Below are 26,109 nucleotides of genomic sequence, written 5' to 3' on the forward strand. Positions count from 1 at the left end.
ACCTATAGAATAGTATTCCAACAATTTTTTTACTTTCCTTGCTTTTTTCTCTCAACTTACCACAATAGGCACAGGGTGCTTCATCTCTTGCATATTAAGTTATAGGGCAGACTGGTTCTGTGTAGGTGGGGGGTATTCCACGTGCATTTTCCCATTTTTTTTTGTGCATTGTCTTGAATTTTCAACCATTTTTGCCTGGTCTTCAATGAAGCACATGCACCTAAAGTGAAATCACCCTACAGGACAGTGCTTTGGTTATTTGTGTTGTGGCAGGCTCTATCAGTGTCTCCAAAAAATGCTCTTCCAGCTCTGCATGGGGTACTGTGTCTGTTGCACTGGAGATATTGCAAATCCTTCCAGAGCTAGAAAGCTCTAAGAGGAGACCCAACTTTGCCTGCACTGTTTGGGTCTAAATCCTCCCATTTGATGGTATAAACCCAATGTTTGATGAATGTACTGTTTTATATCCCACACTCTGCTCTGGTTCTGTTGAACAAACTTTCTGCTTCTGCTGTACTCTGTCCTTAACAGATAATGCTTTGAAAGCATTTTATTTATTAGTAAGACCTTGGGTGACATGATTTACCTCAGGAAGCAGTGAAATATATATATATATATATATATATTATCATATGTATGTATCACCTTTATGTGGTCTACCAATGCACTCTGTGGGTACTTAAAGGAGATGCTTCTGTCAAAGATGTTGATGTTTAAAAGCAAGGCAAAACTCTTCAGAACCAGCAAAAACTAGGTCTAACAAAAATAGTTTAAGTAAACAAAGATGTTCCTCATTTGAGAGGAGGTAGATGTGTCTGTGTAAGGACATGATCCGTATGGACTCTGCCCCACCACAGACTATAAATAAAAAAGAATCCACAGTGGGAAGTAAAAAAAAAAAAAAAAATCAGCTTTGTTTCTCTTCCTTTTCAAGCGTCTCGGCATTAGGACACGGTTGGTTGGTTTATGATGGCTGCTGCCTGCTGATGTTTTCCCCAGTAGCATTTTTCTTACTCAATGTCTTGAAGCATAGTAGCAGATTGCTGCTTTTCAGTGTGGCTAAAGAATTTCAGTTTTCCATAAAAATTAAATGGAGGGAGTGTATAACTTCATTACATGCATAGGAGTGGGTTATGTGTAACAACATTGCTGTGTTCCCCTCCCCATCACCTAAGCCTTGGTAAATCTCTGTCTGAACTGAACTGACAGGACATCTCAACCTTTTTTATAGATGTAGTTAAAGGCAGGTGACCTTTGGTACTTAGCAGCTTTATGGTCCTGTGTTCCACCTTGGTATCTCCTGTATTTCTTGGAAAAATACAAAAACATTTAGAAATATGCAAGATGGAGGTCATCTTTAAGAGGAATCCTGCAAAGTTTCTTTCCTTAGGAAAGGATTTTTTCTTGTTAGAAAGCTGTTGCTCTCTTTAAACTTTTTTTTTTTTTTTTTTTTTTTGCAGTCCATAAAGTCAGAGGGAAGCTGATGTAGCCTAATTGTGCAGCCTGTTTTGTATTGCTTGAAGACAAATTGATTCCCTTGACCTTGGTGTGAGTTTGGGTAAAGCTGCAGGAAAGGAATATAGCTTAAAATACAGGGCAGGGAATGATGTCTAGACCTTTTAAATCTGTGATAACCAGTAAGTTAAGTAACTTCAATAAGAACTACTTCAGAAGGAGCCTGAACAGTGAAGAGGACTGATATTTTAATTTTACTAGATTAGGGTTGTTTGTCTAGGCAGAAAATTTAATTTGTTTCTGCATTAAGCTGTATTTTTTGCTTATTAGACTTAAGGCCTTTAAAAAAACAACAGTCTTGATTTAAAGACTTTAAGATGTAATATAAATACTTTGAAACACAACGTGTTATTTTTAAACAGTAACAGAAAAAATCTAATATCTCTGATACTATCAGCATGCCAGATATCATACCACCTGAAACTTCTTGGGAGGTTTTCTTACAGCCCTGTTAGCTCAGACCCTGCATGGATCAACTTTTGCACATTTTTCAAGTCAGTAAGACTGCAAAGAAGGATTTGGAGACTGTGAAGTAGTAAAATTGTGAAGGAGAGACACTGGCGTTGGAGAAAAGGGACTCTGATATTTAGTTTCTTTTTCTTGGCATTATTTAGACTCCCAAATGACAACATTTCTAGTTTTCTAGCACAAAGTAGGCCTCATGCTGTTCAAGATCTGCTGTAAAGTTCTAGTACAGATCATTCTGTATCCCAAACAATTTATCTAGTTCAATATTTTTATTTCACAGCTACAGTTTATAGACCCTTGTCTAGTAGATGGTATTTTTGGAAACCTCCCATTTATCTAACAATAAAAGCCAGGGTGGAATATTAGCTCCATTTAGATCTTCCTGAATTTTTTCCTAGTAAATCAATGTTATTTTTTAAAAAAACCTCTAAACTTTATTGCCTTTTTAAATTTTATTTTGCTTTTTTAAAATATTTAAACACTATTTAAAACAAATACTGCGGCATAAAAAAGATATACAGCATTAATTTCAAATAAGTTAAATAATCTGCGTAGGTTTTGTTACAGCATTTACATCATAATAAAAATGTGATTTTAGTCACAGGAATGTAAGTGATTTATGACATATACTGTGAATGCTAGAAGTAAATGTGAGCAGGACGTTGTAACTTTTAGCTTGTGCACATCAGTCTCACGTCTTAAATCCGAGCTGTTGGGAGAGAGACTGACAGACTGGAGAGAGAGAGAGAATCAGATCAAAAAACTTTTTGACAAAGTGACTTCCAGAAAATAACAATACGCTCTGACCCCACTACCTGAAATGTGCTTTATGCACATAATCAGTTGCAGTAGCACTTTCATTTCTGTCACGGAGTTCTAAATAAATGAATTGGCCATCTGCAATTAATTCGCATTGTACAAATAGTTTGAAGACTGAGTCGTCTGTCTTCTGAACAGAACAATCTATTTTTAGCTTTTCAAGCAAGGCTGTTTTGTGTTCTTTGTAGAGTCAGCGACATTCTTTCAATTTTTCAGCTTAATTAACACAAAAGAAATTGTAATCTGAGAAGGCAGCAGAAACAAGAACCCCCTGAAAACCATGAATTTGCAAGAAAGCAGAAGATGGCAGATCTGCAAAAGATAGCTGGCAAAAAGAAAGCAAAAAAAAAATATTCAGGGCAGTTTGTGAGATTTTGGCTAGATACTGTGCTGTAATACACAGGCTAAATTTATGTGTCCAGTTTATTGTTTACAGGCAATGCTCATAGGGCTTGCCATTAATTTTGTATTCTTTATTGTGAAAATGATGAGGGCCACAGGATGAATATTTTCACAGGAGATAATAACTGCAAGAGAAAGATAATTGTGAATAAAGCAGATTTCTGTAGAATTACATACACCTCTCTATGTTATCGTGTGTAGAATCGTGCCCTGGGAAATGCAAAATTATCTGTGCATCACAAGATATATTCTGCACTATATTAGAAGAATTGTAGTGATCATTAGAGGAGAGGAAGGCACAGCTTCAGCAGGGTTCAAGTTAAAATGTTAGTCCTAGGTACAAAAAAATAAAAGGAAGTGAAAAGCTGAATATCCAACAGAATACCAACTGCAATCAGTGAATGTTCATAAATAGTACTTTGAAATAATGAGGAGATTTCTGTGCCTGCTGGCTGTTGCTTTTGTGTTTGGTTACATTAAATATACACCATTAGAATTTCCTGTGCATTAATATTATGCATGCAGAGCATGTATGCTTCCCAATTAAATATCCTCCCAAGTATCCGTTTGTGGGTGCTTGTTTGAAATATGCAAACAGAAGGAGGAGCAGCCATAAAACACTCAGCCTCCCCTCTGTGAATCCAGGCAAAGAACACGACAGCCTGAAGTACAGCTCCAAAAAGCACACCAGGACATCAGCAGCCCCGTTCAGCTGGTGGCCCCTGCAGCACAGGCAGTGGGAACAACTGGTGCAACTGTAGCCTTATGGTTCTGAGTAGCTTTTACCATCTTCTAAAAAGAAAATGTAGATTCCACTTAATATAATGTGGGGTATTTAGAGACATTCAGTTGCCTAAAAATACAGCAAAGTTCCAAACAGGATTGTTTTTAAAATACTGTGGTAGTTATGGCAAATAGATCCAGCTGGAAGCCCTGTTGGAGGTCTTCCTGCATCTTTAGATACAAAAGTACCTTTTCAAATCTGGTCTCCAGGTGCTTTTGAAAACTATTCCCCGACAGCTTTCAGCAACCCAGCCATCCTGAGTATCAATTTTATCTGGTTCTTTCCCAATACTTGTGTATGAAGAAGCTGTATCACTTGTAACAGAAAAAATGTGCAGAAAAAGCATTTGTTTAGCAAGCTGAATTTACTTCTCAGAACTGTAAGTACTTTCAAATGTGTCAAATTAAAGTAGAAGCTGTGACTGAGTTCTGATTAAAATATGGTACTTCAGTTTGTTGCAGAAATGGGCTTCTGCAGGATGCCATTGACTTCTCTACCTGTAACCAGTTTTAGAATAACAGAGCCTTGGTTTATTCACCTAGAAACTCAGGAAATCCAACTACAGGAACCTGTAAGTTTCTTTAAAAGTATCTCACTCATTTTAACTTAAGTGTCTTCTCAGTGCCAGATGTAATATAAGATTCTAACTACAGGCAGTATGAAAGCTGCTATCAGTGCTGGAAGTTGGTGGTGAATATTAAATACTACAAAAAAAAGCAAAACAAAACAACAAACCAAACAATTTGCATGCTTTTGCATGAATTTGCATTGTGTATTTACCCCAGACAATGCCAGTGGATTGTGGTCAAGATAGATTTCTGTGATCTCCATACTTTTCAATTTTTGAATCTTTGTTTAAGGAAAAGTCAATTTAGTTCTTAAAGTATAGTTAAAATACAGTGACAAAACAGGAAGCATGTCCTACAGTATGTTTGATTTAAGCCCTGTAAGAAAGTCTATTTGAGGATTCTTCTGTAAGGATGTAAATTCTGAAATACCTATTTAGAATAACAGTTGTAAAATGTGTGAGGTAGTCAGTCATACCTTTGGCTTTTATACTCAGCCAGGTTACTTGCCAACATAAACAAAGACTTAAAGTCTTGTTTTGTAGACATTTCAGACAGAATCCAGTGTGAACCTTTCACTTAATCCATAATATCCTAAATATTAATTAGGTATTTCTGAAAGTAGTCAAACAAAATTGTAATTTTTAAAGAGAGCATGAAGGTAACTTCCACTTTGTCCCTTTATTCACATGCTTTTTTTCTTAAATAAAATATTTCCTTTAAAAAGTAAAAAAAAAAAAGAAAAAAGAAAAAAAAAGTACAAGGCATAAGTTGTTGATAATTTCTTTGCAAGGTCTGCACCCAGTATATTCTCTGTTGGGTAATAAGTCAAGTCTGTAGACGACTGTATTGTTAAATAACAGTAAATATTCTTTGCTCCTGGGCTATGGGCATGGAGCACTCCAGCAAGTAGACAGAGAAAGTGCTCCATGTTCTTAAGGATTCAAGAGAATTGTTTAGGTATTTGGCTGTTCACAGACCTTCTCTATCTGTTGTGCCCTGTAAATATCCTTCTCAACCAAAGTGAAGAGACATCCTTAAACCTCTGTCATCAGCTGGAGTGTAACCTCCTTGCACCAGGAGTTCTGCAGCAGGCTTCTTCCCAGAGGCAGCAGGTTCAGTAGCAGTGTCAAGAGCCATGTAACAGGAAAACTGAAACCAATATTTAGAAGGTGACTGGCACGTTTTCCATGAGGAATGGCCAGAGATCAAAGCTGGATGGTGATGTTCACCTGTCCCATCCATTTGCATTCTTGGCTTACTATCGGTTACCACCAGTAACTACCAGTAACCTGCACCTCTTCAGGGGCTCAGCCATGAGTCCCTCACTTCTTTGCTTTACATGCAAGCCACACAAGTGGTCCTTGAATACTGAGAAGAGGATTCACTGCTTGGCATTTTTGGGTTTTGTTTCATTTTCTTGACAGAAGAATTGGTCAGTTGATGTTCCTCACTGTACTAAGCAGATACTACTTGCTGGTCTCTGTTAGTGTGAACCACATCGAAACAGATGAAGTACTCCAGCAGTCTAGCTCTCCAGCAGTAAGTCACTGTGGTGCTTCCCTGTTTGATATGTAGATACTGCTGACTCCAAAGCTCATTCTTACATTCTGCATTGTCCTTGATAGGAGCCTCTAATTGTAATTTAAAATTGCCCTCTGTACTTTCATCTGTCTTGCAAAAAGCAGGGAGAAACATCTATGATCAGGAGCAGGAATCACAGATGGGTCACCAGTCTTTTCCTGTTCCTTCTCCTCTCCTCACATTATGCATGCTTGCTGCCAGGGTAAAGCACAAATGTCTTTTCCACAACCAAGGAGTGAGAGGCTGTGTCAAGCAAAACCCGTGTGTCTAAGCATGGCACAAATCCCTGGGTCAGAACTTGGAGCTCAGCCTCCTGTTCTCTTATCAAGGACTTCTCTGGTCTAATAATCAAAACTGAAAGGGCCTGAAGGAGAAATGAACTTAAATATTTGTGGTTTACATTGATTTTGATGGGAGTTGTGTCTGCTTGGCTGTTCTAAACTGTTCCATCCTCACTGCCACAGCTGCCTCCCAGGGCTCCCTCATTTCACACTGGGCGGTCCCAGGAGAGCAAGTCAAAACGTCCATAATTTATGGAGTTTGGGTAGGTGATATGGTAGCTGAGGATCTCATGTTTAGGATCTTAATATTCTAAGAATTTAATAAGAGTAACTTTCGCCTTTAATAGACCTTTCTGCCCAGAACTTGCAGCTTCCTCTCCATGTGTTGCTGTGCTGCTGCAAAGCCCAGCAGACAGTAGAGGGAGCACAAGTGAAGTCCCTTTCCCAATGCCACGGGATAGCTGCTCTCATTACACGTAAAACAGCCAACAGAAATGGAATAAAGATCATAGAATCATGATGTAGAAGGTGCAAGCCCTGTGGGTTAGTAGTATTCTGGAACTGGATGAAAGGGATGGAGGGAAGAGGTTAAATGCCTGAGTATTTGGGAATGAGGAGCTAAATATGGCATCTTAATATAGCACGTGGAAAGAGGCCAGATCTGTTAGTTCATAGATCTTAACCTGCTTCCAATATTTGGGTTTAAGCAGGATTAAAAACCGGGAGGGGAGTTTTTTTGGGTTCTGGTTTCGACAGCGATGGAATCTCTGAGAAGGAGTTTCAGTGCTGAGGCATCCAAACCCAAATTCTCCTCTGGTGGTACCCTAGGATCCGAGCCACATCCCAGCCTCATTTCTTCAGTACCTCTGTACTGAACATTTGATAACTGTGCTCCACGAAATAATATGTGTGCAGCTACAAAATTTATTTAGGTGATCATGGCTTTCTAAAAACGAAACATAACACTTTGGCAACAAAGGTTCCTCTCAAGAATAGTGTGCAAACTCAGCTTCTACCCCAGGGTTTAAAACTGTAGCATCTCCTAAGTTTAATATTTGTGTTCTCAGTGTTAGACATGTTTATGTTATGCAGTACCAGAGCTAGGACAAGTTGTTAAAATACAAGGTTTCTTAGGAATTAGCTGCATTACTTACTTCAGTATAATAAAGAATATAGATGAGAATGACAATTATACAGCAGATTTTCCAGTATAAAAGCCAAAGTCTGTTGGCTTTAAACACTTAGAAAGCTTTACCATGAGAAATTATAGCAATCAGGGTTTCGATGTTACATTTTGAGATTGAAACAAAATGCATCAATCTACTGTTTGTTTTTATCACATTTGTCCAAGTGGAATGACTTGAGCTGAAGTTAACTTTTTACTACTTAAGAAGATTATATGGTTCATAGAAAAATAATTCAAACTGCTTAATTTTTAAAGCTTTTTTAAGAAGAAAACTTCAAAGAGGTTAATTTTAGAGTAGGATTCAAGTAATGTAGTTAAGATTGTTAAATATTCCCTCACTGAAATGTAAGTTGAAAAATAGACTTTCATGGCATCTATACAAGTATTTCTATAGATCCTTATCTGTAAGAACAGCAACCTTTTTTTTTTTTTTTTAATTAAAGATCATTATAATTGCTAATGTATGATTGTTTGGGGGCATATGTGAGTCAAACTGTGGTTTTGAGAACACAGTTTTTGAGAACACCTTAGCCTTCACCGCATCCTTCGCCCTGTACTGTAATGTCTGTGCTGAATTAAAATATAGGCCCATGCTGGAGATTCCCTATGTCCTTGCCAAAGAGAGAAACAACTCCAGCAGGACAAATCAGAAAGCTGGGATCATTCAGAATAACTGAGGAACAGAATTCTGTAGGGCAGTGACCATTTTGCAGAGAAGCTGATTAGCAGTTTGGTAATGGAATGAAGCAAAGAGCATTTTAAATTGAAGCAAAGGGGCAGAAGAGGGTTTCAAATTATTAAGAGAAGAGATGCTCACTCACAAAGAAGCAAGGTTTTCTAGGGAGAGCAGGGGCAGACCTGCATAGTTAGGAACAGCATAGTCAGACCCAGAGGTGAATTCAAGCCTGTTTGGTTTTTTTTTTCTTTTTTCTTTTTTTTTCCCCCCTTGTATTTTTTCCTTGTTTATGTGTTTATCTTAGTTTTTTTAATGTCTTTTTTGGGCGAGGGTAGGTTCTTTTTTTTTCAGTCTTAGGTCTCTGTGATCAAGAAACTCTCTTGCTAAGCATAGTCATTCTTTCATAGTCATTTAAGGATACTCCTGGAAAATCAGAGTTTCTCACAACCAATATACCCTAAGGTAATGTATCAAAAAACTGTCTCCAGAAAATTGTTCCATAAATGTTGATGTGTTCAGATAGTGGCTTACACCATGAAGTGCTCTTCAGCTCGGGTCTTCAAAGCCAGTCAGTGGTGATTCATTTGTGATGTATATCTGTCTAGACAGGAGAACTCGATGCAATAACAAGGTTTCTTAGGTATTAAGAGACTGTAACCATTACATAATTGTTACTAGGGCAGGAGGTCTCAAGTCATGGTGGATCATGTCTTGCCTCATTTTCTTCTCTCCATGCAGACCAGTTTGGAATATTTTGTTCCAGCCAATGAATCTGTATGATTCTGTCACCTCTAACCTGAATCATTTGTTCTAGCTTATAGATTTAACATTAATACTTCCATAAAGAGATCCCTGTAGAATTTTTGGGGCCATGAGATGCTACCATCCATTTTCTTGGCTAGTGAAAGCACTGCTTCAGCCCTTCACGTTCTTGATTTCATAAATGATTCTCAGTCTCAGCTCTCTAGCAATGGGAGTTCTTGTATTCATCTTTAGGCAAAGAATTTCTTAGCCTTTTTAACTTGACTCCTAAGCAGTACTAAGCATATACAGGTCAATGAGAAATAGCATTCTTGCAAGTTTTTGCTGCACAGTTTGATCTTATCACCTGTGGGTCTTAAATTGGGTCACTATCCTTGTGCCCATCAGTTTCATGTCTTCTCTCTGCTTAGCTTGGTCAGTGTGGACAAATGCAGTCCATTTCGTAGAAAATCTGAAGTCCATTCTTTCTAGCCCCTTCTTCCCTCCAAGCTAGCTTTTGGGATGGAGAAGAATTAAATCTTATTTCTAGGATGAAAGCTGAGAGATGGTCTGTGCTGGTAAATCATGGTGGCTCTGTTTCTGCTTTGTGGTCTTCATCATTCTGCTGGATCCAGAGTCTCTCCAGCAACATGAATGCTTTAATCCACCATTGAACTATTTTTAGTGTGTCACAATTGCCTCAGTCCCTTTTGCCTGCCAGATCTGTGAATTTATAAACTCCCTCACTAGTTTCCTCACTCAAGGAAAGTAAAACCAGGAAGCTTAAACTCCATTTTTCTGTCAAATTAATATTAATGGCAACATTATGAGGTACTTGCTCAGCTCCATAATAATACCAATGCCCATTCCTTAAATGGTCCAGACAGAACAGAGGGTTAGGAATACAGAATTTAAGACTGAATTCTAAAAGGCAGCACAGGAACTTAAGGCTTCAAAATACCCTCTGAAAGTCTGGCTTTATTTCACACTCTCAGCCAGGATTCTCCTTACAGTACCACAATATTCCTAATAAAGAAATAAATTAAATCCACCCCTTCCTGTATGCCTCTCAGCACACGGCCCTGTGCATGCTCAGCACATGTGTAGTTTTGATAAAGAGGCATTATCGAGCCTGAAATCATTTTTAACAAAACAAATAATGTGGCTGCCCAGCACTTCCTCTGGAAGTAGTTCCTTGGACAAATCTTCCTTAACTCTCACATGCATGGAGTTAGTGTATATATATATATATATATATTTATATATATACCCCTCAGTAACACCAATTCATAGAAAGAATTTCTCAGAATAAATGTAGGGCTGTGTATTTTATATATAGGGTGTGAAATGCAGCCATGCAGGAGGGCCCTGCCTTCAGCCTGGGACTGCCAGTGCCAGGAGGGACTAAGGGGAAAAACCAAAACCATATCCCCTTGCCTTTACCCCAGGGCTGCTGGCTGAGGGCAGGACAGGTTACTGGTCCCTCTTCTTGTTTATGGGCTGCCTGAGGAGCTGCAGCTTGAAAGTGGCAGCAGGATAAAAACCATTGGATCTGCTGCCCCTTGCAGCATCCCTGGATCTTTGGCCACTCTGAGGACAAGGTGGCTTTCCATCAAAGCCCTTCTGCTGAGCAAAGGTGGTGGTGGAGGGGTCTCCCGGTGCAGTCTTGGGAGTTCTGGCATCCAGAGAGTGGGCAGCAGCCTCCGAGGTTGGGTCAGGTCCCAGGGTGGGGGGAGCTCCTCGCCCCTGAGGACCAGGGGCTCAGCCGTGCCGATTGCTCTGTTTACATAGCATAGACTAAGCTGTAAAAAGCCGATTGCTTCAGGAGCGAATGGGTCACTCTTAGAATAGAGAGCATGCACAGGGCAATGGAAAAACAAATTCATTATTGTAACACCAGAGAGCATAAAGCAAAGCTGGAGGTGACCGGCAAAAGAACACAGCACCGGGTTTCTGCCCTGTTTGGCACTTTATGGTGTGCAGGCATTTTTTTTTTTTTTTTCCTATTTTCAAAATAAAAAGTATCTTTGTCTTGTACTTTAAATGTAACAAGCATGCTGATTCTAGCTTTCCCTGGTTTTGCTGGAGGGTCTGTGGGAGAAGTACTCAAAATAATACACGAATACTAGCAGCTTTCTCAGCATTTTCACTTAAGAAAAACACTGTTAAGATTTTAAGCAGAGCCTTTTTTTTTTTTTCATTTAATGTTGCTAAGAATGTGAGTGAAAGAGGTGTTAAGAAAAAGAAGACAGACTGTTAAAAAAAATAGCTTCCTTTTTGAATAATTATTTTATTATGAAATGTGTAGCAGAAGAGCTTAAAGGTCACCGGTGAGATCAGGGCCCCTTGGTTCTCGATACTGTGCAGACATGTTGGAAGTAAACAGCTTACAACCTATATGAGAGGGGAAGATAAAAGGTAGTTGGAAAAAGAGGCACAGAAGGGGAAGCAGCTCATCCAAGGTCCTGCATGGATCGGTGACTGTGCTGATCAAACCATCAGCAACAGATCAGTCTCCTGAATCCTGTGCCCCTGTTGGATCTCCACATCCATCTCTTCTCCATAGACATTTTGTGAGTGCTGAAACAGGCACAAGCATCCTGCTGGGTTGGGTCCATAGACCCAGCCTTTGCTGGCTTTAATGTGGCAGAGGCAGAATCCCAGTGTTCTGGGATTCTGGAACCACAGGTTCTGACCCAACCCAGGGCTGGAGCTGGGTCCAGGCCTTGGCTGCTACCTGGTTCTCCCAGCCATGGCAATGGAAGCCTTTCCTGGATTTGTCTGAGATAGGGCTACAAGGGAAACTTTTCATTGCACACCTAAGGATAATAGATTGTTTTATGTACACTTCTAAAATCTAATGCACAAGTGAACCCTCACCAGAACAGCTTATTTGGAACACTGGCAAAGGGTCTAAATTCTGCAACTGCCCTAGGGTGTGTAGGGCACTCTAATTTTACATCGAGGCACTTAAGAAGTAATGATGCTGTTAGTTTGCCAGACAGCCAGCTTCTTCAGGAAAAATAGGGTACAAAAGACCCCTATTCTATAATTGGGTCTGTACGTAATTTTAGGATCTCGGCTTAACTTTTTAAGATTAAGATAGGAGGAAATACCCTTTCTGAAAGGCCTTTTGCAGTGCAGAGGCAGGAGCAAAATCACAGTTCTCTTTTCCTTGCAGATCATCTCTAATAATGGCTTCTGGTATTGAGAGTGTTGCAGTCTGTGAGCACTAAAATGTGAAGTTACTTTGAGAGTGAAAGCCTGAACATCATTCTATTTAAAAGACGTAAAAGAAGGAGAGGAATGTTGACAGCACATCAAAACCTGTGTGACAACTTAGCGAGAACTATTTTAACAATCCTCTTTATTCCCCTTCCTGTTATGCACCATAAAATAAGAACGCAGTGTCAGTAATAAATAACATGAGTGCTGGGGGGTAGCTCACTCTGCTCTGGGAGAGCTACGCTCAGCCCCAGCTCCCACCCTAATCTGGATGGAACCGTGGCCATGGGGGCTGCCTGGTGGGCTGGGGGGTGAAGCCAGGAGCATCTCCTCCTCTGCTCACCCTCTCAGCAGGAGAAAGGCTTAGGACTTCTGTGCTACTTTGCAGGAGCTAACTATAACCAGGTGTTCAGAAAACACGGGCTCTACTACTGCAGCCTCCGTGAGTTTTGTGACCCAAACATAACAAGGATTAAAGCAGAATAATTCTTTAACAAAGAAGTTTGCAGTTGCGGGTAGGTCTGCAGTAAATGTTGACAAATATTGAAACTAAATCAGAGAAAAGACTTGGTACAATTTATTTTTTGATCAGCACCCCGTGTGTGTTGTGAGGCCAGTTCAGATATGCTGCTGTTACATAAGAAGGTTTTTTTTTTTAATAAATTAAATAAGTATCAGTGGGAAAAAAAACATGCAAGAAAATAAAAGCTGCTAGGTGAAAAGCTCTTAGTCATTCCACAAGTTCCTTAAAGTCTTTTTTAATGTTTCTGAGGAAAAGCCTCAAAGAGAAAGGAAGGAGTAAATAGTGTTTTATTGTTGGGTTTTTTTTCCTTTGGTTTAAAGGAAGGTCTTGCTTAATTCTATTAGTAGACATCGGGCTTATTTTTATTTAAAAACAAAGCAAAAATCCCTCTCAAATTTAGAATTTCTGTATGGAAAAATTCTTCTTCTTTGCCAGAGAGGGAAGTATCTCCTTTTAATTCTGTTTGTTCTGGGGTATCTGTACTTAAGTGTTTTGTGTTTGTTTTTTATTGAATACATTAGTGGTGCATTAATTTCTTCCTGCCAATGCATGTTCCCTTGCATTCAGACAGGCTAACTCCCATATGGCAAACTTGTCATTGTATTTGGTGACCCTTCTTTGCCCTTCTTGAATTGATTGATCATGGCTAAATTTCTTACCTTGTTTACTTTTCAGTGCTTTTTAAAGTGATTTTTGTTCTGGCCTCTGAAAAGGAAACAGCTGAAAACAACCCACACTGGATTTGTGCTCCAATTCCAATCTGTTTTCTTTGGTTTTCCTTTTTAGATTATTGTTTGGCTTTAATTTGTTTGTTTCTCCTTTAAGCAGGCTTGAGATTACTCAAGGATTCCTTGTTCAGCAGGTCAAAGGGTAACTGGGAGACTTTGAAACCATCTCTTTTTTTATCACCAAGTTTCCTTCTTCCAAGAGTCCAAAGGATTTTGCAGGACGATAGCTCATGGAGGATGCCTCCATCTAAGGACAGTGTGAGCAGCAGACCTGAGTCATTGCAAGGGGCCATGGGACCTTTTCAGAATGAAAGCAATTGAAAAAAAGACTGATCTAATTCTAAATCATAACTGTAATTATCCTCACATAGAATTAAATAAAAGACTAATTTTACTGAGGTTTAAATACATTCAGATTTATAACTTTGCCACTGAACCACCAGATGCTTCTATGGTCCAGGATGAAGGCTCACAGCTCTGTATTTCTAAAGCTAAAATTTTAACAGGCTTGAAAACAGAGAGGTATCAGTACACAAAATTATACAGTGTGTGCTATTAAAAAATAGTATTTAACTGAAAGAGTCAATCTGTCCCAGAGGTAACCCTGCTGTTACAAGAGGGAAGTCTGTTCAAATTGCTTATCCGTGGCACTGTGAATTCACAGGATAGTGAAATGAAGTTTTGGGTAATGTAGGCTCCTCAACAAAAAGTTTGCAGCTATTTCTTAATTCTGTAGGAGATTTTATTCCTCTGAGGTGCTACGCACAGGGGAAACTTCTTCTGCTCCTTTCTAATATAAACTCAATCACTGTTTATTTTTTTCCCAGTATTTGAAATCCCTTGCAAACCTTAGCAGGGGAAAAAAAAAAAAGAACAGAGAATATTGCGTAGATTTTTATTTTCTTTTAAAAACAATCCTACAATAACATATGTTCAGCTGGGAGGGATTTAAAGGTCTGTATATTCTCCCCTGGAGTCTTCTTGACATGGTTAGCAGCTCTTAACCAAACTCTTAGGAGTGGAACAGGCTTACAAGTGTGAGGACTAGGGAGAGGAGATAACTGAGATGCGTGGCTGTAGCTGCATTTTAAGGTTTGTGGTAAAGTGATCCATAGTTTGTTGTACATTGATCCATTCCTTGACAGCTTTAAATCAGAGAGCATTTTTCTGGGTGGTTTGGTTTGATTTTTGTTGTTCACATGTGCAAGCCTAGCTCTCTTTCAGTTCATCCTGATATCACAGAGAGGAATGTTACAAAGTTTACAGTCTAGGTATTCAAATGGAAAGAGTCTAAAGTAAATCAGAGATAAAGGTGTTGCTGTAAGAACCATTGTTTCATGTGCTCCTCAGGTCAATTAAATTCTGTATCCTTCCATGAAAAAGACTTGCTGAAAATAGGCTATTTCCTACAAACAGAAACAAAGGAAATTGTACAGCTAGATCACCACTATCATTTTTACTACTTGAGCTACAAATTTTGTCTTCTCTGCTGTGTCTCCTCAGCCATGGCAGGAACTCAAATACAGGCTGTTCCAGTGGCAAGGAAGGCTGGCAACATCCTCAAAACTGCAGTGCCATTTCAATCTGGTTGCTAAGGGATGCTCAAGCCTGATGTCGTCTGTGTCTTCCCTTCCGACTGAGCGCATTGGTTTGGTCACAGTTCCATCCCCACAGTTCACAGCCAAAAGTTTACAAGGTCTTGTTCACTCTGGACAGCATGAGCCTGTAAGGAGCTGTACAACTGTCCCATCTGAAAACTAATAAACCATTCCTTTTTTTCTGTAGGCTGGCATATCCAAAGTGCTCAGCGCCTTCAACTTTCTAACAAATGTGAATTGTTTGCAATAGGAAATGTGTTCATCACCTGGAGGGTTTGGAAGGCACCTGTGGTGTGAGATGGACATCCTGATCTAGGTCTCGCCTAAAACAAAAAAGTCTAAAAAAATAAATCAAGTCAATTCAAAGCCTAACTGATTGACTGAGTGTAAAATGGATGCAACATCAGAACTAGAAGCAGAAAGTTGTATCCATTCATTTAGAAAAAGAATGGAATGACATTGAAGTATGTGTCTCAGAGGCATTTTTTTAACAGGCACAAAATCTCTTCTGTTAAGAAAATAGTAACTCCAAGAGCAACCCTTCCATCTACATTTTCCTGCCAATGTCAGTGAATTTTTCAACAGCATTTCCTTGTCACTTACCTATACGAGTGTGGATATCCTCACACATGACAAGGGAGTCTAGCACAAGGAAAATGCTTGAAAATGTATGTGATACTGTTATACATAAAGTAAATTAAAACAGGAAAAATACAGTATTTTTCTTGAGGACCTTTTGACTGATTATACCAGTGTAAATCTTAAAAGGACAGCTTATGTATGTATATAGGGTAGGGGAAACTTCTTTCAACAAGTTCTCTCTCACTTGTACTGTTAATATCTTTCTAACCATTTGGAAATCAAGCTAATAGAGTTGTCTTCTCTGGGAAGAGCAAAGTCTGAATAAATTACACTCTTCAGCAGGACTACTCAACCAAGTAAACTACATGTTTATTTACAGGATCACACCATTGTTAAAAATTGTCTCAGGCACCAAACTAGTTTTTGGGGCAAAAGCTGTGGAGGGAGAACAGATAAAAGCATGGAAATAAAACTCCTCTTTCCAGACACATGAAGAATATTAAGAGATCTTACAATTTTCTATAGAATGCAATAGAGGTTAGGCCAATTAAAAAAGGCATTAAGTAAAGTTATTAAGTGGAATTAAATGAGTTATAGACATATGAAACTTACAGTACATGTCCCACACAAATATTCCATTAAAATATTATTCACTTTGAGTCTTTCTGCTGCCTCTCCTTGTGACATTTTTTCTGGTTTGAGAAGTGAAACAGCAGAATTTTCACTCTGCCAAATCCCCCATTCTTTTGTGAAATCCTAAAGCTGAGATGTCTGTTGGTGTCTCAGTCTTTGCATTTACTTTAGACTGAAAAATAAATTCAACAGAATCTGATCCTGTTGTGTTTTATATTTAGACACAGAAGAATTGAATTTTAATTTCATCTGTAAGCGTGCAATGCTCACAACCTTCTATCTCACTGATTTTTTAAGTAATGTAGGACAGAATTAATAGATACAGGTCTTCTAATGTCTCTTACAGCCACTTCCACATTCATGCCATTTTGCATTTTTGACAAATATTTTTGCTTAACATTCAGCAGTGTCTTTTAACACCCCCGTTTTAATACTTTAAATCTTCTAGTAGATTTTGATCACAGAGGCACTATGGCCATGCATATAGTTATTTTATCTTTGCATTTATTTGTTCCAAAGACTGCAGGTCCTTCAGAACTGAGCTTTAATTTTATGGTGAGTTAAGGATCAGATTTTGCCTGCACTAACCCTTCTGATGGCAGTCATCTTGTGAAACTGAAGTACGCAGTTTTTTACAAGATGGGAACTAATACAACTGGCTCCAGTAAGTAACACAGTTTACTCTAAAGACACATTCACAGCTCTTTGTTGTTTAAACAAGTAAAAAATAATGAGAACAGCTAATATGTTGGTATGCTCACTCTTCAAACAATACTCCCCTAATCAGAACAGCAGAAGGAAAAAAAGTCATGGCAAGTTGGTGGGTTTGTGAAGTAGGGTTGTCTTGTGTCCTGTTGCGTTTCAGAAAGACAAAAAAGATCTATAATTACTGATAGCTTTAAAAAAATGGAGAATTTTCTTTTTGTTTTCTCTGTCTTTTGACACTTTCATGCTTTGATAACACTTCTACTACAAGGAGCTAAATCTTAATTCTGTTGTAAGTAACTGTGTTTGCTTAACTAGCTGATAGTGTTTTCACTTTTCAACTACCTCATGGTTTGTTCAGACTCAAAAGAGAGAGGCACAGGGTATGTATACCAGGAGGGTAGCAATTCCTGTGCCTCAACACATCAACTGATGGCTTTTAGAATTTAACCTTGCCAAGCCCATCCCAGTCTGTGTTTGGGACAGGGCTGGGTTTGTGCTGCTGGACAACAGCATTTACACAGTGACAACTCCTTTGTCAGCAGATGCTTTGGCATATTTACTTCTCCCTTGTCTCCATCCTGATACTGCTCACCGTTCACCAAGATTTTAGCCTTTTGTATATCTCTTGCAATAACTTTTATCTTGTTTGTGTATTCTTTTGTGAACTGTTTGGAGCCTGAGATAGTCTCCCTTCCCCCCCGAGCTGGGACCCAGAGGGAAGCAGAGCCTGGAGGCTGGGGCAGATTTTCCCCACTCCATGAAGTGGCAGATACTGGCATTTCTGCATTCTCTTCATACCTGTGACTATATAAATGCTATGAGATTTTATAATTTTCAGACTGAATTCTGCTTACCTTGTAAATACCACAGTTAAATATATTTGAATAATATGTATTATGTAGAAACAATACAAATACATAAAAGACCTATAAAAGGTACGGGGAATAATTATGATCTTTGCTTCAGATGAATATGGGCATCAATGAACCAAGTGTCTCTTTTAAAACTGCCTTAGGCTAAAACACCACCTGGAGATGTCAGGAAGTGTCTTTCCACTGACTCCAAAGCTCTTAGGCTCTATGTACCCCAGAGGTGTGACAGTTAAAAACACAGAAAACGCCTCTAAATCCTCAAAGGAGATTTGGTGATCTTCCCTGTTTTTCCCAAGCTCCACCCCTCTTTCAGCAAGGGCAACTAAGCTGATGTATCTGATGACACTAACTGTGATCTTCTAGTTGTTTGCTCTGTTCACAGAATTATTTAACTGTAGGTGGTTCTAAATATAGTAACCTGATGACATAAGAAGGTGTGTGCATGGACATAGTGTTATAGATAATTGAATTTTGAAAATGAGGATAAATAATATGTAGATAGTAAGGGTCATTTCACTAATCTTGAGGAGAAACAGAAAAGCTATTTATGTATTTTAGGGAATCAGGTTTTACAAAGAGCAAAGCATTAATCTTTGTTTTCCAAATGCAGCTGATAAGCTTGTGCATGAAAACTGCTGTATTATTTATATAATGCTCTTTCAAAAATATATTAGGAAAAAAAAAAAAAGATATATATATATATAGCTGGCAAAACCCTATGTAGAAAAAACTGCATGCATGTATTCCCCTGGTCCACCTGGCATGACTTGGCTTGTTCCCTGCTGCCCCAGCCCTGAAGACGACACCGCCTCGTCTGGCCCCAGCGTCCTGGGAATTGTGTAGTGAGGAGCTGCCCAGTGCTGGGGAAATGTGTTTGCCCTGTAATACCCACATTGGTAAAACTTAATTCATGCACATCAGCATCTGCAGGATCATTCTGTAAGTCCCTAAGCACATATTCACAGTTTGTCAACTGAGAAAATGGATAAATATGTACATTCAGAAGTATCTTGTACTTATGCAGTAATTATTTTTCAAGTGTAGTATCAAATGCCCCAGGACACAACTCCATTAAAACTTATTCTGAATTCTATCGATATAATCCCCAACTCCTGCAAATATTTCTTGTCTGCTTACATGCCAAAAAACCTTTCCTAGAGGGCTCTAAAGCTGTTCCCACAACTACCCAAAAGGAGGTTGTAGCGAGGTGGGTGTTGGTGACTTCTCCCATAACGAGCAGTACAGGAGGAAATGGCCTCAGGTTGTTCCAGGGAAGAGTTGTCAGGCACTGGAACAGGCTGCCCGGGGAAGCGGCTGAGTCGCCATCTCCAGAGGGGTTTAAAAAACGCGTAGATGCGGTGCCGAGCGAGACGGTTTAGTGGTGGTTTGGCAGTGCTGGTTGGACTCGATGATCTTAAAAGTCGTTTCCAACCAAAACGGTTCTATAGTCCTATTACTGTATGATGCAATGACTCTACGCCATCACAACGACTTGCGGTACCCCCGCGGCTGAGCGTCCGAGGGGACGGGCTCCTTGTGCGGGGTAGGGTACGGGATCGGGATCTCTGTGCGGGGTAAGGGCCGGGAGCGGCGGGGCCGGTTCGAAGCGGGCGCCGGCGGCGGCGCGGGCTGACGCGGGCTGTCATGTGAGCGGCCCCGCTCCCAGGGTTCAGTGTGGGCCTGCTCGCCCCACCCCGCCGCTCCGACGCCTCGGTGCAGCTCAATAGGGGGAAGGAAAAAAAAAAAAAAAAAAAAAAGAGGTGGTGGTGGGGGGAAGGACAGAAATGCGGGAGAGAGCAGAACTGCCGTAGGGACAGGTTTTGCTCCGAGGGAGAGACCAAACGGGCTGCTTTCATTCGTGTTTGGATTTCTCCCCCTTCCCCTGCTCCCCGTTTGCTGGAGAAGCCGAGAGAGGATTCAGCCGCCTGGAAATTCAATGTGAAAAAGCAGCAACAAGGAAAGGGGAAAAAAAAAGAAAGGAAAAAAAAAAAAAAAAGAAAGGAAAAAAAAAAGCGGGGGGGGGGCTTGGATTGGAACCCCCCCGCCCTTGTGAGGGAGGAAGGACCCGCGGCGGCCGCAGGGCGAGGAGCTGCGGCGCCCGGCGAGGGAAGGGGACCCGACCTCCGCCGAGAGCTGAGGCTGGCGTGACCCCTCGGCGCTGCAGACCGTCGGCGCGGGGGGAGAGACGAAGAGACGTTTCCCGATCCTCCCCGCCGAGGATTTGGGGAGGTTTCCGCGCTTGGAGCCCGTGCCTTTGGATCTAAGGAGGATTATTTTTTTGGGGGGTGGCACTGAAGCTGGATTTGTTCCTGTGCGTGCAGCGCGGGGGGGGGCACTTCTGTTCCCTCTAGAGGAGCCGGCGGCCCGGCCGGGGGCGCGGAGATCCCCGCGGATCGCTCCGCATCGGGCCCTGCCGTCACCCCCCCCAGGGAAAGGTGCGCTGAGGGGATCGGCGCGGGGCTGAGCGGGGGGGCGGGGGAGGAGAAGCAGCTGCAGCTGCCGGGGAGGAGGCCCGGCGAAGCAGCAGCAAAGTCATCGCCATCGCCCCCCCCTTGGCTGGCTCCGGGCTCGGCTCTCTCCATGTCTCTGGCTCTGGGCAGCGGCCGCCACAGCAGCGAGTAGGGGGGGGAGGAGGAGGAGGAGGAGGAGAAGGAGGAGGAGGAGGAGGAGGAGGAGGAGGAGGAGGAAGAAGAAGGGAGCCCGGGAGAGTGCCTCCCTCCCTCCCCCCGGCAGCCCCGGCCCTCTCCCGTCCCCTCGCCCCGCGTCCCCTGCGTCCCCCTCCCCAAGATGGGCTGTTTAGGGAACAGCAAGACGGAGGATCAGCGCAACGAGGAGAAGGCGCAGCGGGAGGCCAACAAGAAGATCGAAAAGCAGCTGCAGAAGGACAAGCAGGTCTATAGGGCCACGCACCGGCTCCTCCTGCTGGGTAAGGGGGCCGCGGGAAGCGCGGCGCCGGGGCAGCGGACCGGGGGCCAGGGACCGGTGGCCGTCCCCTCCCCGCCGGGGGTGGGCAGGGGGGAGGGCGGCGGGGCCGCGCACCAGCCCCCTGCCCGGGCGTGGGGAGGCCCGAGGGAGAGGTGGGGCCCGGGGGGAGCGGAGCCGCTGGGATCACCCGTTCGACGGGGTCGGGGGGCGGCCGGCGAGCCCGCTCTCACCCGGGCCGCGGGGATCCGCTAGCGCCCGCGGAGGTGGGCCCGGGGGCGCTGAGGAAACCGGCGCGGTCCGCAGGAGCCCGCCGGGCTCCTCGGCCTGGTGGCGGCGGGGAGGTCTCGGGCACCACCCTGCGCGCCTCGGGAGGGGGTCCGGGAGGAGGCCCCGCAGGTACAGAGCTGCGGCTTAGGGCAGCTCTCCGTCCTCGGGGGCAGCGCCCCGTCGCCCGGCGCAGGGGGGTGAAGGCGGGGCGGGGAGCGGGCCTCGGGGCCGACCGTGAGGAGGTGGCCGGGGATGCCGGAGCGGCTGCCGGCGAGGGGCGCGGGAGCGTCGGGCCCGAGGGGGAACCTGGGAGATAAACAGGGCACGGCGCTGACAGGGGCCGCGCGCCTGCCCCGGGCGTGCGGAGCGGGGAGCAGCAGCCGCGGGGAAGGCCGGTCACCGCGGCCTGGCAGGAGCCGAGGGAGGCGGTCGGGGCTCGGCCGGCCCAGGGCGCTCCCCTCGCCCGGGGCTGAAGCAGGGGTCCTGAGGAACGTGCCGACATGCTGGGGGAGAGGAGGAAGAGGAAGGGAGGAAGTCAGGGAATCATTTGGGGGGAAACGGAGGGAGGATGTCGGTCCTGGAGAGCAGCACGGCGGCCGGCGTTGGGGATGAGGGAGCTCCGTGCCTGTGGCGGGGAGAGCATTGCCGGGGCCGGGCTGCGAGCGGGCGGCCCGGCGGGTGTTGGGCACGTCCCGTGTCCTCCGGCGGACTCGTTAGAATTACTTCTGTCCCACCGTTAAGGTGTCGAGAGTTTGGAGGGAGGGAAACGTTTTTAGCTTGGTTTCAAGTATTATTTCAGTATGTCTCATGTTTTTCAGGACATGTTTAGAAATGCAGGTTATGGCTTCAAAGGAAGGGAAAGGTCCAAAAATCATTGATAAGACAGAACAAGAAAATGCTTCTCAGACTCATTATTTCTAAGTATTTTAAAGTAGAGTTTTAAAATAAGATGCAGTTATGAGATCTCAGCTGTTTGGTCACGCTGAGGGACGGCTTGTGCACGTTATGCAGGTTTTTTAGCGTGGAGCAGAGGCTAGGCCTCGGCCAGCTGACTCAGTCCTGGTGTGAAACAACCGTAATTGGGAAAAAAAAATAAATTTGAAGGTTCTGAATTTAGAAGTGTATTCTTAATGGTGAAATTGTTCAAATACTAATTTGAAGAAAGAGGTTTAACATAAATGGAGAGTGGTTGGGACTACAGTAGCAGCACCTGCAGCCCTGAGGAGTCTGCCTGGGCCCCAGCAGAAATCTTTTAGCAGGGTCATTTGGACTTCAGTTCTTGGGGAATGTCTTGGGCTTCCAGGTTTCAGGCAGAATATTGGGTGGATACATGAAAGCCATTTTCCATCAGATGGGTTACTTTCATCACAAGCAGAATTTCGGCACACATAAACATGATGGGCTCGCCTGGATTTTCTTTCTGCTTTCTTTAGTTTTGGTGGCTGAACCATAGTTTAGAGGCTTGTAAATAAAAGTATGTGGGTGTTTAGCTAGAACTGTAAGGTCATCTGTGTGTGTGTACTTTAAAGTGCAACAGTTCAGCTGTTGCAGTTTCTAACAGTAGCTGTCATGAATTATGGACAGTCTGTAACACAAACTCACCAGTAAAACATAATAAAGCTCTCTTCATTATTATGTTATATTTAGTTTAGAAGATATGTGAAATGAAACCCCAAGAACTTCAAAAGTATTCTTAATATTTTTACCTCGTATTCAAATAACAATAAAGAGCTGCTCTTTATACAGCTCTTTTTAGGCCCACTGCTTTACACATGCTTGCCCCTTCTTCCATGAGAAGTCTCACTGAAATGAATGGAACTCTCCTTGGTGGTAAAGTTAAGTGAATGCATAATTGTTGGTCAGAATAGAGCCTTAATGAGTAGCCAAATACAGGAATAAACTTTGTCAGAAATTTAGGTGTAATACTTTGGTTCACTGGTGGTGTGTCTGATGCAGAGCACCTGGGTATGTCAGTACCAGACTGCTTGTCTTTATAGGAAAATCAACAATTTGTCTCCCCCTATTCTTGGCCTAAGTGAAGTAAAGATTTTGGCTCCCTGTGTTTGTGAGGTGCGATTTAGAGTTACAGCTGAAATTTTGTATATACAACTATGACATATACTGCTATTCCTGAGTAATTCTTAGTTGTGAAGCAGACCCAGTCTGTATCTTAACTTGAGTTATTCAGTCTTGATTGGTTTTGTTCCATGTCTTTATTGCATGGTGCACTATGCTTGAAGGGAGACAACATGTATGTTACAAAGTAGTAATTGAGAGGAGAAACGGCACTTGTGTAAAATGTAGATCAAAACTGCTTTCTAAATGCTTACAAAACATCTGTGAGCAAGGCAAGGAAGGAGGAGGAAGGCTCTGACATTAAGGTGACAAAACATGCAGTCAGATATTATGGACTGCTAGGAATTAATGAGGGAGAAGGAAAGGAAGGGAGAAAGTAGAGAGGAATGGATCTGTCAGAAAATGAACTTTGAAATATAACTGCTAAAATACAGTCTTGAACACGAGGCTCAAAATGGAGGCTTGTGCTGTCAGTGTGTGCTAGCAGAGGCCTGGCATCCTATAAATACAAACTGTACCTCTGTGACCATTCTGCAAGGCATCTTCTGTTGTTGAGACGTAGGCTAAAAAGAGGAACAAATGAGTAGCCAGGAGATGAGAAGAGACATCTTCCTAAATTTTGCTGGGTTATGTTACTACTCTTGCGAAAATATATTTGCTTTATATAGAAAGCTACTGATCTGGCTGCATGGAGCAGCTCAATTAAATGCTGCTGCTCGAGTCTTTTTAGCATGCATGGAAAAACGGGTACTATAGGCAGATGGGTTGCCCTGTGCACTAGGCATCTGTGCAGCACAGCAGAAATAGCATACATCTACTTAGGGAAACTGGAGTAAAGTGGAGGGTTGTTTTGGTTTTTCTTTGTACTGTAGGTATAGGAGGGGATCAGAGGTGAGCTGTGGGGGGGCTGTCGGGAGCATGTAGCCACAAAACGTGGTCTTTGCGTCTTGTTGCGTACGTGATTGATTTGGAACATGTGAAGAGAGGGTGGGAGGTTGCTTATAAGACACAAATTGGAGAAGGAGGTTTCTGTAGTTTTGTGGGTGGAGGCTTAAAGGGGATACATTCCTTTTTCAGATTTGAGTGTCCATGTATTTTGGTGATTTAAGTCTTTCAACTGGGTGATAACTGCAGCCAAACTTAAAATATTTTAACGATCTAACAAAAATGCTTCAGTTTACTATGGACTTCAGTCAGTTTTTTCTCCATCAGATAGTAGTGACAAGGCAAGCAATTTTTGTCATACCATGTCTTGTTCTCTATGAAATGTTGAAGTTGTCCTTTTTCCTTCCAAACCCTGCAGTCTGCTTTTAAAGTTGACACTGGAAAAATGGACAGTGAAATGATCCAAGATTCAGATCTGACACATGACTTGAGCTGGGGATTTATTTTTAGCTACAACTGAAGTTTCCAGTGGCAATTACTTCTTTTTCTTTCACTTTTCAGTCTTGCACTGAGTAAACCACTTTCTCGATTTTACCCTGAAGAAAAAAATTCTAGTGTGCCCCTTCATCACTCATGCTTCCTTCTGAAATTGATTTACTTTCGTTTTCTAGGTGCTGGTGAATCCGGTAAAAGCACAATAGTCAAACAGATGAGGATCTTGCATGTGAATGGATTTAATGCTGAGTAAGTGCATTTGTTTTTTCACTTCACAACTACCTTATGTCTTCATGCACTGCACAGTAGCCATTGCTGTTTTATATCTTGGTATATTTTTTCTTGCTACTGTTTAATTTAAATGAGATTAATAGACATTAGCTTGAAGAAGTCATGCACCAAGAACAAGTAAGAGCTAAAATTATAAAGTTATTTATATTAAGGTTCAGAACAGCTGATTTAATCAAGGCTTTAAGTTTTGTGTTTTGGTTTTTTTAACTGCAGTTTCTTTCACAACATGGCTGACACTGATTTACCTCTGCTATAGCACATTGATTCATACTGCTGTAAATATGCCTTCTGTTAGTGTACAAAATGAATGCTATTTTCTGTATTTAGAGCAGGTAAGGCTTTTGTTTCGGTCTCTTGAAAAAATAAGACTGTACTGTGACTGTTAGGGGTAATAGGTTAGATTTTCTTCTCTCTCCTGTTGTGTTTGCTTGTCCAGAGGTTTGTGATAAATTGTTTCTGAAGGCTTTTCTTGTTTGCACATAAAATCTGTTCAATTATTTGATAGGTGTGAGGAGGAGAATAGCATTAGAATAAGGAAAAAGGAAATCTATTATTTTGCCTGAGAAAGATTTGTGTTTGCTAACCTTTCATCTGATATTGCTAGGGAGTAGGAAGAGATTGTTCTGCCAGTTTACACTTGCAAGTGTCTGTATGTTGTATATCAAAACCTATGTTAATTCTAATTTAATTTAAATGTTGGAATTTCAGAGCTTATTCTCAGTGTTTAATTTCTTTAGATTGTATTATTGGGTTTGTCTTTATTGTTTTCAAGCACAGTATTTTTGTATTGACATCCTCTAGCTCTAAGTGTTATCATCAGTTTTGTGAATCCTGCCTTTTTGGCAAGATTAAGATTTCAGTAGTTAATTCTTCAGTAAGAATGTCTGAGTTAAAAGTTTAGCATTGGAGTCTGGACAATACTACTTCTTAATCCCCAAATGCTAGCTCAGGATAAGGTACACAGTCTTTTGGAAGAAAGTTCAGACTGAATCATAGTGAGTTATATTCTGTGCTACATGTTTCTAGCTCAGCTTTATAGGGAATATTTTTTTATCCAAGACAGCTCTCTTTCTCAAGTGCCCAGTCCCGTATCCTGTTACTGCTGAGTTGTCTCCATTATTTTGACTGCTCTTTTTACTTAAGACCTCTTTAAAGACTTCAGTGACTTAAAGGATTTGCATAAGTTGACTTTGATGTAGCAGTTTTGAACATTAGGTGCTAAGGAAAAAGTTCATCACTGAAATTGGAAGTCAGGGATCCATGGCACCTTTTAGTGTCA

At 41.8% G+C, this 26,109-nt stretch overlaps 1 protein-coding gene across 4 annotated transcripts in view; it reads left to right on the plus strand.

The window, feature by feature from the left end:
• GNAS (GNAS complex locus) overlaps positions 1 to 26,109 on the plus strand; it is a 134,644-nt gene that overhangs the window by 30,662 nt on the left and 77,873 nt on the right. Inside the window, exons 1-2 of one of the 4 annotated variants that reach the window (XM_030462774.1) lie at positions 19,611 to 20,326; positions 24,716 to 24,788. In XM_030462774.1, the coding sequence (XP_030318634.1) occupies positions 24,754 to 24,788 (35 nt within the window). In that variant the 5' untranslated portion in view covers positions 19,611 to 20,326; positions 24,716 to 24,753. Of the gene's footprint in view, positions 1 to 19,610; positions 20,327 to 20,392; positions 20,818 to 21,023; positions 21,080 to 24,715; positions 24,789 to 26,109 lie in introns of those variants that run through there. The other 3 variants (XM_030462773.1, XM_030462776.1, XM_030462772.1) reach the window with 3 other exon arrangements.

The sequence above is a fragment of the Calypte anna genome, chromosome 20, assembly GCF_003957555.1.
Source record: "Calypte anna isolate BGI_N300 chromosome 20, bCalAnn1_v1.p, whole genome shotgun sequence".
NCBI classification, from domain to species: domain Eukaryota; kingdom Metazoa; phylum Chordata; class Aves; order Apodiformes; family Trochilidae; genus Calypte; species Calypte anna.